Consider the following 13,326-nt stretch of genomic DNA (forward strand, 5'->3'; position numbering starts at 1 on the left):
TTAGCCCTGCAGCCGATGATGTATCCTGGGGTGTTACGTCATGCGGAGATACCAGTTCAACAGCTCCAACAGCTCCATCACAATTAGGTTTCACAAACACCATCAGCCTTGTTGCTTTTGTCTCTGCGGTGTTTTAATTCTTTGAGAGTAACATGATGAAACAGATGGACAGCAGAGTCTGACTCTTACACATTCACGCGGTAAAGTACACAACACGGCACAGCCTGAAGTTCACCATAAAAACAACAACAAAAGAGAGAGCCTCTACGTCAAAACACCGGCAATAAATAGACTTGATCTTATTAAATTTATATTCTTCTGTACAGATGGCCGATGAATCACATCGGCTGAAAGATCCTCTTCAGGAAAAGCAACACAACTACACAAGAATCATGTAAACGGAGAAAGGAAGAGACGAGGCATTAAATCACCACACACACCTGCACACACACACACGTCTGTGGACACGCAGGAGGCCCAGAGAACGTGTGTGTGAGGCAGCAAAGAAGAATGAATACAGTACATCTTTCTCTTTTTCCTTCCACGTCGAGTTTCACACACATACACTCTCACGGTCAACAACAGGGGAGCACGGGGGAGGGAGGGAGGGAGGGGGGATCGCAGAAGGAGTATACAGAGGTGGAATGTGCTCTGTGGTGGAAGGGTCCAGAGATGGAACATGGAGATGCTGGTTGGGAGAGAGGGAGCCTATTCCTCCAGAGTTCGGAAGGAGTTCTGCATGTCCTCCAGGAGCTGAGCGTACTCGCCCTTGATCTTGGCCTCGCCGTCCTTCACCGGGTCCTGCAGGTGAGCGAATACATCATGAGATCTGCAGCTCAACCTTACGTTCAGGAATGTATTCATGTTTGGGAAATTTTGCCTCTGCTTTCATTTTCTCAATAAATCTGCAGTAATCTAGTAGAAATGAAAGTCTTTTGAGTCGATCTATGTGGGGAAAAAAAGCTCTGGCACTTAATTTTAGGAAGTAGAAGTTAGTCCAGGGGGGGACGGCAGAATTTGGGATCTTATTTCCTGATATTTGGACATCTCGCCTCTGATTGGCTAGGAGTAACTTGCTCTACCACTGACTCAGTTCGCTCTGCAACGTTGTTGTTTTATCTCCGCAAACAACACAATCCTGAATGAGGTCTGCCAAGTGGTGGTGCTGCTAATGCTAACGGTAAGCTTCTACTAGTGATGGCCAAATGGAGACTCATGAAGCAGCACATTACTTCACCAAAAGGTTCATCAGTGCTTCATTTACTCAGCTTTACATAGCGACATCTGCTGGTGGAGCTGAAACATGACAGTCTTAATAATAAATATATTTGATTGTTCATAGTCATGATTCTCACCTCCTGCTGTGCCTTTGGATGGAGCTAATTGTGGTTTATGTTTATAATTACATCATGCAGGCTACTCACTCGTTCAAGGACATAAATTTGGTTGAAAGGTCGGGGTGAAAGTGAACCCCAGCACCCCTACAAGTGATTAGAGGAATGCGCCGCCCCCCCACCCCTCACACGCTCTACTGCCATGAGCCAAGATGGGTCAGTCCATGAATGCTACTTTTCATTAAGATGTAGATCTGTGTGATTTTTCTAATCCGAGCGTCTTTTCTCTTTCTGCGACCAATGTAGCCAATATGGGTAAAGACTATTTTCACGTTCCTCCTGCATGTGAAACTCAAAGTGACCGATCGTATTTAAAAAAATGAGTAAAAACGATTTCTCTCTGAATCTGCTCTTTAAAATAGCAACTTCACCTGAAATCTGACCGAACGACGACTCGTGGAGACACGATCTGTCCAACTGACCTTGAATTTCATGGAGCTGATCCTGTAGAGGATTTCTCCCATGTGCTCCCTGATCATGGCCCAGGTGATCTTGTTGTCGCTCTGAGCCGTGGTCTCCACCGCGTGTCGCGCCATGTCGTAAAACGCTATCATGTTGGACAGAATTCCTACCGTTTTGTAGAAGGGACAGAACCTGGGAGGACAAAACCGGTTTTTTATAATAAAATACGGATGAGCACTTTCAGTTTTCTTTCACATCATCAGAAAAAGCGTCTCACCTGTCATAAGGGGTGTAACCGTTCTGCTGCAGGAAGTCGTCTTTAATGAGTTTGGCCACTTCCAGTGTGATTTTATCCGTTTCTGCCAACGAGGCCTGCCGAACAAAAGTCATTTATTTATTTATTCATGCAAATTGACTCAAGACTTTAGGGATGCATCTAAAAGATGTGTGCACCTTTCCAACGAGCTGCACGATCTCAGCCAGGTCCTCCTCCTCCTGCAGGATCTCCTTGGCCTTGGTACGCAGGGGCACGAACTCCGGGAAGTGTTTGTCATAGTATTCATCCAGAGCTCGAGTGTATTTGCTGTAGCTGATGAGCCAGTTGACGGAAGGGAAGTGCTTCCTCTGAGCCAGCTTCTTATCCAGACCCCAGAACACCTGGGAGAAGAGGACACCAATCGCTTAAGTAAGAAAAAAAAGATCTTTTCTGTTAGGAGTAACATCTGGACCAGAGGTTTCATCCTTTACCTGAACGATACCGAGTGTGGCTGAGGTGACGGGGTCAGAGAAGTCACCACCGGGAGGCGACACGCTGATGAGAGAGCAAACTCGGTTAAAAGTACTAAAAACATCAGAGGAATGTCTCCCTCTAGTGGTGCAGAGGTTCACTCACGCTCCCACGATGCTGACGCTGCCCTCTCTCTCTGGGTTACCCAAACACTTAACCCTTCCAGCTCGCTCATAGAAGGAGGCGAGCCGGGCTCCCAGGTAGGCGGGATAGCCGCTGTCTGTGGACAAAAAATATTAACGTTGATTCAGAATGTGAACTGCACCATTTTTGGAGCAGTTGGTGATTAAAATGCGAACAAAATTAGATTAAAAAAGCTTGAAATTCCATCATCGCGACTGCTACTGGTGTCATACGTCCCACATACCCAGCTAGCAGTTAGTTAAAATCTCCAGAAGACTTTCTACGTACCGGCGGGCATCTCAGCCAGACGGCCTGAAATCTCCCTGAGAGCCTCGGCCCAACGGGACGTGGAGTCGGCCATCATGCTCACGTTGTAGCCCATGTCTCTGAAGTACTCCGACAATGTAATTCCTGCAAATAAATAAAACACACAAAAATAACACATTTTCTGGTGTGTTCCACTTCGCTGAGGTGAGAGGATATTTTTGCCAGCGTACCGGTGTAGATGGAGGCCTCTCTGGCAGCCACGGGCATGTTGGAGGTGTTGGCCACCAGCGCCGTTCTTTTCATGATGCTCTCCGTTTTTCCGTCCACCTCCATGGTTAGCTGATGGAGACGTAGCACCGTCAGTCACCCTGAGGATTAGCTTAGCTCTCCTAGAGTAAGGATAAACCCCGTCACTCACCTCGGGGAAGTCCCGCAGCACTTCTGACATCTCGTTCCCACGCTCCCCACAGCCTACGTAGATAATCACGTCGCTGTTGGAGTACTTGGACAGAGACTGGGAGATGACGGTCTTGCCACACCCAAAGGCTCCTGGAATGGCTGTGGTTCCTCCTTGCACACATCTTCACAGAGAAGAGAGCTCTTCAACACACAGGGACAACCTTTTCACCGTGTTTGAAAGGAGGAAGGTGAAACCTACGGGAAAAGGGCGTCCAGCACTCTCTGTCCGGTCAGCAGCGGGTGATTTGCGGGCAGCTTCTCTGTGACGGGCCTCACCTGCCTGACGGGCCACACCTGCACCATGGTGAACTTCTCCTTTATGCCCTCAAACTCCAGCTCCATCACCACATCCTGACACAGAGACACGCAACATTCAAAGCTCCGTCTAGCAGCTGCTCGTAGAGCTGCAGGCTGCTGAACTCACGGAGAGGTCGTAGGTCCCGGGAGGAGCCACATACGTCACGGTGCCTCTGTTCTTGGGAGGCAGCATGATTTTGTGCTTGATGAGGGAGTTCTCAAAGACCATCCCATAGATGTCTCCTCCTGTGATGTGACTGCCGACCTGACGGAGAGGAAAAGGACATGGTAAATGTTCCGTGCGGTGATTTCAGGGTGAAATCCTAGCGCCTGCCGACTCGTACCCGCAGGCTCTTGCAAGGAGAAAACTCCCACTTCAGGTCTCGGTTCAGAGATCCGATGTTGACTCCTCTGGGGATGTAGATGCTCTGTGTGAGGTCGTTGATGTCCTTCAGGGGTCGCTGGATACCATCAAAGATGGAGCCCATGATTCCCGGGCCCAGCTCGACGGAGAGCGGCTTCCCTGTCCGCAGAACAGGGTCTCCCACGGACACACCAGCTAACGTCACACTCAGGAAAAGACTTTTCACCGAGGCTTGTTTAAGTTTTAAAGGCATACTATGCGGCCTTTTTGTTATTTTATTGAGCCAGTATGTGCTAAAATGACCCTTTACAGGGTTATTGTGAAGTCACTAAGACCCCACCACCCCCTGTGGCCAGAATACCACACTTGCAACTTCAGAGTATCCTGTCTGGTCCTTATTAGTCTTAGTAAAGTGGAGCTGACACGTCTAGTTCCAGCAGGTTTCCTGCATGTTCTAGATCATGAACACAGATGATTTGTTTAATTTAGTGATGAATCGCTCCTGTAGACACTAATGAAGGCTGAGGAGACGTTTCAGCTGTTAGATTAAGGTGTTAAAAAGACGAACGCACAGCGAAGGGTTTCACTTTCAGTTTTACAACACTCTACGGGGTGCTAAAAGCAAGTCAAAACTGCATATTTTCCCTTTAACCACCAGAAAAACAAAACAGCCATATCTTAGCTGAAAGGATACACGTCTCCTCGTAGACCTGGATGGTGGCCATGTCTCCCTCCAGCCTGATGATCTCCCCCACCAGCTCGCTGTGGCCGACACGAACCAGCTCGTACATGGCCGCTCCGGCCATGGCCGTCGCCGTCACCACTGGAGACAACATCATCATCAATCACACATATAAAATCGTTCAAAGACGCCATGTTTTTGGAGCAAAGCAGGTATAGCACAAATACAACACACGGTGACCAACCTGGCCCGGAGACGCCATGAACGTATCCAAACTGACTCTCTCGCTCCTCGTCTCTGATCTTCGGCAGCTTAGACAGGTCCATCCTCACAGGTTAGTAATGCAACTGGAAAGAGAAGAATAACAGCAGCGGCTGCCTGACTATGATCTAAGATAACACAACATCAAGGAAAAATGTGTGTTTTATGTAAATGTGCTTTAGTTTTATTTTGATCACACCGAGCACCAATCACCCTGCAGATATTTTCAGTTTTAAACGACTTTTAGCTGATATTTGGACCAAATAAATAAAAACTATCAAGAAGTTCATCTGAACCCAGTATTAAATAAGATTTCTGTCATTAATCTGGAATATCTGCATATTTGTCCTAAATCCGGTGATGCACAAATAGTGTGCAGGCAGCTGGAGCTCAAGCCGTCGTGACTCAAACCCATCCCCCCATTGAGGTGTCTGCTCATGCTCTGCGCACAGCAGAATTCAGCTTCACTTGTTACATTCTGCCTCCATCAATTTTACTGGATCGCACCAGCATGAGAACACTTTCATCACCTACTGATGCTGATCCCCTGCTCTCTGTCCTTTTCGTGCCCTTCCCACCGATGCACACATCTTCCTGTCTACGCCAGGCTGCCCAATCCATCGGTGCAGCTCCACCATAAGATCAGCAGCAGAACTGCAACAAGGATACCCCCAAAAACTCTCACTCATATTTCAAACTTCAAGATAAACTGAGCTCATGAGCCCACGGACACACCAGCTAACGTCACACATCACAGGATGAGTGTTTATACGTAAAATGTAACTGAATTTAACGTTAAAAATCACATTAAAATTTAAATAATATAGTTTGAATTCTAAAAATGTTCAAATTACAACCTTGGAATAAGTCTTCTATTACATCAACACTGTACTAACCTTAATAAACCTCGAAAATTGCAGTTTAAACTAGATTTAAGTCATGTTTCAGTTGAGTCAGTTCTGCCTTTTGCATGATTTTATGTGACGGAGTTGTGGACGGTCACTTGATCATATGATCTTGGCACATGACCGGCTTTCCACACTCCACCAGTCTTTAAGGAAGTGGAAAATGGTGCAAATGTGGGATGTACAAATTAAGATGGTGTGTGGAAACTCTGGAGACACTCTTCCATCTCACAACAATTCCCTGAAAATGAGTGAGAATCACAACAAAGGCAGGTTATTCCTATATAATTACACTGTCAACAGAGGTCTGGGTAATGGAATTTATTTATTGCATTTTGACCTCTGTCTTTAATTGGAGGTTGGTGGGGAAAAATGGGGAAGCATGTTGCAAAGTTAGTTCTGTTTTGATTTTTTGTCAGTTATGCATGCAAATAAGAAACTATGCAAACTGTTAGAACATGAAATAAATGAGAAAAATACTCAAATATTACATCAATCAGAAATTGTCCACGCAGGAAATGACAGCAGGCTGAACGAAAATGTATTCAGGTAAAGATGATTGTGTTTTTCTGTTGTTTTTAAAACAGATCGTGTCAGTATTTGTGATTAGTTGATGTCCAAACTGAAGAGCCGAATAGGAATTTGCGTCTATAATGCTGCTGGTCGATTTTCAGGAACATCTGACAGGTTTAATCGACGTTTTTGAAAAACCTAGCTTTATTGACAAAGGACAAGCCATAGACATCGTAGTTTATCCCAGCCCGTTACCTTAAAAACACTGTTAGCTAACTAACTGTGTAGGCAAATACATCATGAAAATGATAGCAAGACTGCTGTCGGCCTTGTCTTAAAAAACTGCTGCCTCTGCCGATTTACCGCAAAATAAACCAAAACGGTTCTATTTTAACCTCGGTGTAAACAAAAGAAGAGGTAGAAATTAACATTTTTTACCGTCAAGTCGTGTAGTGTCCGTTTTGCGTTCTGCCTCGAGAGAGAAGCGGCTGATACTGCGGTGCGTGACAGCGGCCTGAGGTCAGCTGACTTCATTCACTCTACCGCCTCGAATTTTTTTACTGCAGGGCCCTCGCAACAGACGCCATTTTGGATCCGCCCCGGAACTACAGCAAAGATCTTCTATTGTACGAAGATTATCCACTACTTTGACTAAACAGTATAAAACTTTTTTTATACTGTTTGGTTTATTAATTAAAACGTTACCACTTATAAAATGTCTATAATTCTAAAAAAGTTTTAAAAAAATTTATTTATACTTTATTCTGTCTTCATGACGTGATCTTTTTTTAACTTTTCGGTTATATCTTAAGCTCCCCAATCAAAATAGTTCAATTTTCATCATAATTTACAGTAGTTGCTAAAAAAATCTACACTTTGATAAAAGAAAAAGAGAACTACTGTAATCCGGATAAAAAGTAAAGAGCTGTATGTCAAGCTAACGTACCATTTAATATACAGGGTGGTTTAATTTTTTATCCAAAATGATCAATTCATAGAGTTCACGTTTCCTATTTAACACAGATTATGTCACTTTAGACTTACTGGGATTTCATCTCTCTCTCTCTCTCTCTCTCTCTCTCTCTCTCTCTCTCTCTCTCTCTCTCTCTCTCTCTCACACACACACACACACACACACACACACACACACACACACACACACACACACACACACACACACACACACACGCAAATACAGGCGCGCCCAAATTCTTATGACGAGGTTTTATATTATTTTATTATTGCGACTTTCAGGTGTATACAATTGCGTTTTCAATGGACATAAATTGTTTTGTAAGTATCTACAATTAAAAACTATACCAGATGGTTCTGACATTATTTTAGACATCCATAAATAACATTGTGTTTCAAAAATCTCCCTTATTTACTTTGAAGAGACTTTGAAATATCATACAATTATATTTTAATGGTTCTTTCATCAACAACAATTATATTTTACAACTGCCTTCCACATGCAACATTTGTGCGCATGCGTCCGTCAGGGTTGACACAGTCGTGGTAGAAGTGTGGAGGCTAAGCTACATGTGGAGGGTAAAACGGGAGGTATCCCCGACCCTAACTCTGTCAAAATTCCCATCTTTTACCAGAAACATCGCTAAAGTTAAACCCAACCGTAAATAAGGATATTATCTTTTTAAAATGAAAGGGTGAGTTTAAGCTTTTTGTGTCACGAATATGTAGCTTAGCTTGAGTAAAGTTTTTCAGGTCAAGGGAGGCGGGCTGGACACGACGAGGTTAGCTAGCGCGCTAAGCTGATTTTATTTAGCGTTCAGTCAGAAACACGAACGACAGCTCAGTCATTGGAGCAGCTTTGTTGAGACAGGTCTGACCTAAAGCTGCTTTTAGTTTCGTTCAGATCGAAAACTAAGCTAGGCCAACCAGTTAGGTGCCTGTGAGAGCTGAGTCAGTAAACCCCGTTAAGCTAAGCTAAGCACAGACACAAATCTATGGAGATTTTTGTTTGTTGTGAACTTCTGCTGCACAAAACATTTTAACTAAATCAGAGAAGTAGCTGCAGATTCGATTTATGTCAAGTTAGAAAGTTCCAAGTGCTTCACTCTGAACCTCAGAGTCTGTGCTAACTTCCTTTAGTGTAACTTGATCTGTCAAGAGTACCAAGATGTGATTTACAACATAACTTTAATGTCTGTTGTCTTATTCTAAATCCCCATGAGCATTATTGAAGCCGGGCTTTGTTTAATCACCGTGATGGGATTTCATTCTTCATTCTCCATCACGCGACTTTCAGCTTTCTGGAAATACAAGTGGTCCTATAAATACTACACTGACTGAACTCCTTTGCTAGACCAAGAGAATGGATGTTTGCTTATAACAAACCTGATTGAGTCACATGACTTGATCCTAACTGGCGTAACATTATTTTACTTGGTAAAGAGCTAAATCGTTATTTTTAAGTCTAGTCTTTGCCACCACCTTTTTCCTCCAGTCTTGTCTGTTTTTGCAACAAATTATGCAAAGGTAATACTAATATATGGGGGGAAATTACCCTGAAACACAGGAGTATGTTAATGTTAAGGTTAATTCTCAAGCATGAAAATTTACCTGCGGATTTAAACATAAAAGTGATGCTTCTAAAACATTTCACTTCAGAATTTTCAGTTATCTTTTATGCAAGAGATGCACTGATTTTAGGTTTGAAAGCTGAAAATGATTTCTGACTTGTGCAGCTTTGAATTGCTGATGCAGGTTTTGGAAGAACTATAATTTAAAAAATACTTTATACATACATTTTTTTAATATGAAAATTATGATTCTGGAAGCAAACTAAACGTGCACACGAAGTAATTGTTATTCCAAGGGTGAGTTTATGTCTAGCTGTGGTGCATTCACAGACCTGGGGAAAAAGTATGATTTTATTCTGCTGCTTCAAATACCAAAAAATACAGTTTTTGAGTTTAAATAGTTAAATATTGATTCATTCTGATCACCAGCTGGTTTTTGAAGTGCATCTCAAAGTCTGAATACTTCTGCAGTGACACGTAACAAAATATTTCAAGCATTTTAGTGTTTTTGGAAGATACTACGACACCAAATGATCCCTCTTCAATCTAAAAGGCACCTTGGCTTCATTTGTGCACCTGTCGTCAGCCAATTGACCGTTTTGCTCTTGTTCCAGTAGCCGGATCGAGCTGGGGGACGTTACGCCTCACAACATAAAGCAACTGAAACGCCTGAACCAAGTCATCTTCCCTGTCAGCTACAACGACAAATTTTACAAAGATGTACTGGAAGTGGGGGAGCTCGCAAAGCTAGGTGAGAAAAAATGATTCAAGTTGCATTCAGATCATTTGTGACTGATTACCTTTAAAAACACACACATCAGATGAGGTTGATTCTGGTTGTTATAGCAATAAATCAGTCATGTACATGAAAAGTCCTTTTTACTGAAAAATCCAATTAAATTAACTTTTAAATGTCTGCGTTCATCTGTTTGGAAATCATCAGTTTCCTTTTGTCTCTCCAGCGTACTTTAATGACATTGCAGTCGGAGCCGTGTGCTGCAGAGTGGACCACTCTCAGAACCAGAAGAGGCTGTACATCATGACACTTGGTTGTCTAGCACCCTATCGTAGACTTGGAATCGGTACGGCGTTCTGTTCCTCAAACTTTGAGAATCGTGTTTGGTTTTTATTTCTAAAGTTGTCCTTCTGTTTTCCTTTAGGTACAAAAATGCTTAATCATGTGCTGACCATCTGTGAGAAGGATGGCACTTTTGACAACATTTACCTGTAAGTGCCTTTGAGCAGGACATGTTTTAACTCAAATAAGACCATATTTTTAACAGGGGTGCACTGATTACTCAGTAGCTGGTTTATTAGCTTCCTGAATGTCACACAACTGTTATACAAACGTGTGTTTCTGCTCCAATCTATAAATATTCATGTAAACATTTACACCACCATAGATTTAGCATTACACGGTTACTTACATGTAAACATCACCAGCATCAGAAATAGATTTTCCACTTCATCCAGCAGGTCTTTTATATATATTTCTACAGAAATAACCAGGCTTTACTAAAAGGATGGTGATGTGATTGTTTATAAAATACTTCAGCTCATGAGACGTTGGAGAAACTTTGGACATAAGAGCGGTTTTAACACAACACACTGAATATTCAGTTCTGAAAGGTGGCAGTTTCACTTTTCTTGACTTTTAAGCAGAAATCTGGAGGTTTTTTTCTTGGAGGGTGCCATCTAGAGGTGGAAAAATATATCGCACCCTAAAGTGGTGGTGTGTATTATCTCTAGCAATAGGGGGCAGTACATACCTAAATCATTGCAAGTAAGTTGTATTTTTGTTTGAGTAAGACCTTAACAACGGATGGCCATTAGGGTCAAAATCCCAGGGAGCGCAATTTTCAAACAAGTACTCCATCAGATCGTTCATCCTCCAGCAAAACCAAAAGCACATCAGATTTTCTTTCATCACTGGCAATGAGTAAAGAGGTTAATGTATAAAACCGCAATGTTTATGAATGGCAAAAGTTTTGTAACCGCTTGTCACAATTCAGAAAATGAATTTTGACCTTGTGGGTTCCCGTAGAAGGAAACATGGCTTAGTCCCGCTCCCATGTATTTTAGACCAGAGTTTTATGATTATAGCCGCCAATATTTTTGCACAAACTACACATCATCTCTTTAAGCCCCTCTCCCTAATTCACACTCGCTCTTGTCCGTGATGATAAATGTTTACATCCTCTCGCTCCAGTTGGTGGTTGTTCAGTTCAGTTGAAGTGGATCGGTGGTTTTCCCCAACTTTGTCGGAACCTGCTCTCGACGTAATTAGCGGTGCAGCTACGACATTAAAGCTTCTTTCCGGAGTGTTTCTCTTATCCGATGGCACCATCTAGTGGCTGACAAGCATATCACACAAAAAATCTGTTGCTCTGTTTTTTTAAGAGGGCGACTTCACGTTTCTGTTTACAAATGTGCTTTTGTAGCCGACAGACAGCTAAAACACGTTTTACGAGTATTATTCTCATGTCATGCTGTGTTCTCATATATTTATATTTTAGAGACTTACTTGTCCGTGAAAAGTTCATCAGCTCTGCATCAGGCGAGGTATTCCTTAAATTTGAAGGAAGTAGTCTAACGCTATTGGTTAGTTCTGGTCAACGCTCAGTTTCCTATTGCACAGAGCTCTGCGAGGCAGGGGTGTGCTTAGCAAAAAAAAAAAAATGCTGTATTGCTTACATTTTATCACAGCACATGATGAGACAATCGCTTTTACAGATGTCTGAAAAACCATACATCATTTCTGAAAGGCGAAAACTCCAGAAGCAGCTTTAACTAGCCTAAATACGTCAACAAGGCTGAACGGTTTTGTCCCTTACGGTCAACGTCATTCATCGTTCCCCTTCCTTTTCCTTCTTTTGCGGGACGCTCGTTTTTTAGATATTTTTACCGGCCATGTTCTTCTACCTCCTACTTGCAGTAGGAGGCCAAAGCTACACAGACATTAGCTGTTAGCGTGTTTAGCTGCTACTGTCTGTCTCTATTCCTGCCACCAGATCTCATGTCTATCGGGGAAAAGTTGTTGTTTTTTTTGGTATCGTTCTATTGCCCGCCCTTTTCATATTTTTAAGAGTTACTTGTTCAAAAGAAATGTTGTCAACTCTGCATCAGTCTTGGTAATGCTACAAACATTTGCAGACTCTGTGATTGACATCTGTACATAAGAAAATGTCTAACGCTATTGGCTAATGTGGAGCGACGCTCTATTCAAATTACACGGAGCTCTACGGGACGGGGGGCTTAGCAAAATAAAAAGATGCATTGCCTACACTTTATCACGGTACAGCGTAAGATTATCACCTTTACGGATTTTTTAAATAACTTGCGTAATTCCTGAATGGGGAAAAACTCTGAATTGCTGCTTGAAGGGATAAATTTGATGTTTTTTCCAAATGTACTTTCCAGTAACTAAACTCCTGCTTTGCCGCTCCTGCAGTCATGTTCAGATCAGCAACGAGTCAGCCATCGACTTTTACCAGAAGTTCGGCTTTGAGATCATCGAGACAAAAAAGAATTACTACAAGAGGATAGAGCCTGCAGACGCCCATGTGCTGCAGAAGAGCCTGCGCAGTCCGTGTGCACCACCCAGCGGCGAGCTCCAGAAGGCCGAGTAGAGGGTGCAGCACCGTGTGGGTGGGGTTGAGCACAAATGTGCCCCCCCTCCCCAACACAGAAACAGAACTGTGCAAACGCCCTGTGGGCCACACCCTCAACAGTTTTTCCAGAGGACGCTAGAAAGAGAAAACGAGTTTCACACATAAAAATTGCTGCAGTCAGTTTTGCAAAGGTGATTTTTGCATATTTAATTGTTCCCTTTATTCTCACAGGAGTATTTGACAATAACTTTGTTTGAAATTGGTTCTAATGACAAAAAGCCAAATTTTAGAGAGTTTTACACTCGGTGATGGGTGGGAATGTTGTTTGCGAGTCACACTGTTTGTGTTTGAGTTGTTTTTATGCTGTTATGATACCTAGTGGGGGACATAAGTGTTTTATATCAAAAGGAAAGGGTTTGGAGGAGTAAAGGCTGATCGGGTGTGGGTGGAGTGTTCTCATGAAACACCACCTGAGCCCTGGGATTCATGGAAAGTGAGTCCGACCAGTTTGTGCAGGAGGATCGGGAAGTTTCCTTTGGTAAGGACACCAGGAAGGTTGAATGGTTTCGAGGTGGTGGGAAAACAAGGTCACCACTAAATTTCCAGTGAAGTTTTGGTTTCTGGCCTGGTAATTTAATTCTCTCAGCTGATGTTTATTTTTCATGGTGGTAAAAGGTTCAGAGGTTCCCCTGGGTTTACCGCTAAAGGAGCTCAATTA

The 13,326-nt window shown here is 42.9% G+C and overlaps 2 protein-coding genes across 4 annotated transcripts; one reads left to right on the plus strand and one right to left on the minus strand.

The window, feature by feature from the left end:
• Positions 1–108: 108 nt before the first annotated feature.
• Positions 109–7,050, minus strand: atp6v1ab (ATPase H+ transporting V1 subunit Ab). 2 transcript variants are annotated; one of them, XM_015955190.3, is made up of 15 exons: positions 6,893–7,050; positions 5,020–5,122; positions 4,788–4,916; positions 4,074–4,288; positions 3,857–3,994; positions 3,632–3,783; positions 3,392–3,554; positions 3,204–3,312; positions 2,995–3,117; positions 2,689–2,803; positions 2,544–2,607; positions 2,250–2,453; positions 2,074–2,168; positions 1,817–1,988; positions 109–801 (listed from the first exon to the last, which is right to left on the minus strand). In XM_015955190.3, the coding sequence occupies exons 2-15, from the start codon at positions 5,099–5,101 to the stop codon at positions 709–711; spliced, it is 1,854 nt and encodes a 617-aa protein (XP_015810676.3). In that variant the 5' UTR covers positions 5,102–5,122; positions 6,893–7,050; the 3' UTR covers positions 109–708. The 2 variants fall into 2 exon arrangements, with proteins under 2 accessions (XP_015810676.3, XP_015810675.3); XM_015955189.3 differs by lacking the exon at positions 6,893–7,050 and adding an exon at positions 5,567–5,751.
• A 902-nt stretch (positions 7,051–7,952) lies between these two features.
• On the plus strand, positions 7,953–12,855 carry naa50 (N-alpha-acetyltransferase 50, NatE catalytic subunit). Of its 2 annotated transcripts, none has more exons than XM_015955192.3 (5): positions 7,953–8,121; positions 9,612–9,748; positions 9,960–10,079; positions 10,158–10,224; positions 12,449–12,855. In XM_015955192.3, the coding sequence occupies exons 1-5, from the start codon at positions 8,114–8,116 to the stop codon at positions 12,624–12,626; spliced, it is 510 nt and encodes a 169-aa protein (XP_015810678.1). In that variant the 5' UTR covers positions 7,953–8,113; the 3' UTR covers positions 12,627–12,855. The 2 variants fall into 2 exon arrangements, with proteins under 2 accessions (XP_015810678.1, XP_015810679.1); XM_015955193.3 differs by having other exon boundaries at positions 7,954–8,121; positions 9,615–9,748.
• The last annotated feature ends 471 nt before the right edge of the window (positions 12,856–13,326 follow it).

The sequence above is a fragment of the Nothobranchius furzeri genome, chromosome 7 (genome assembly GCF_043380555.1).
Source record: "Nothobranchius furzeri strain GRZ-AD chromosome 7, NfurGRZ-RIMD1, whole genome shotgun sequence".
NCBI classification, from domain to species: Eukaryota; Metazoa; Chordata; class Actinopteri; order Cyprinodontiformes; family Nothobranchiidae; genus Nothobranchius; species Nothobranchius furzeri.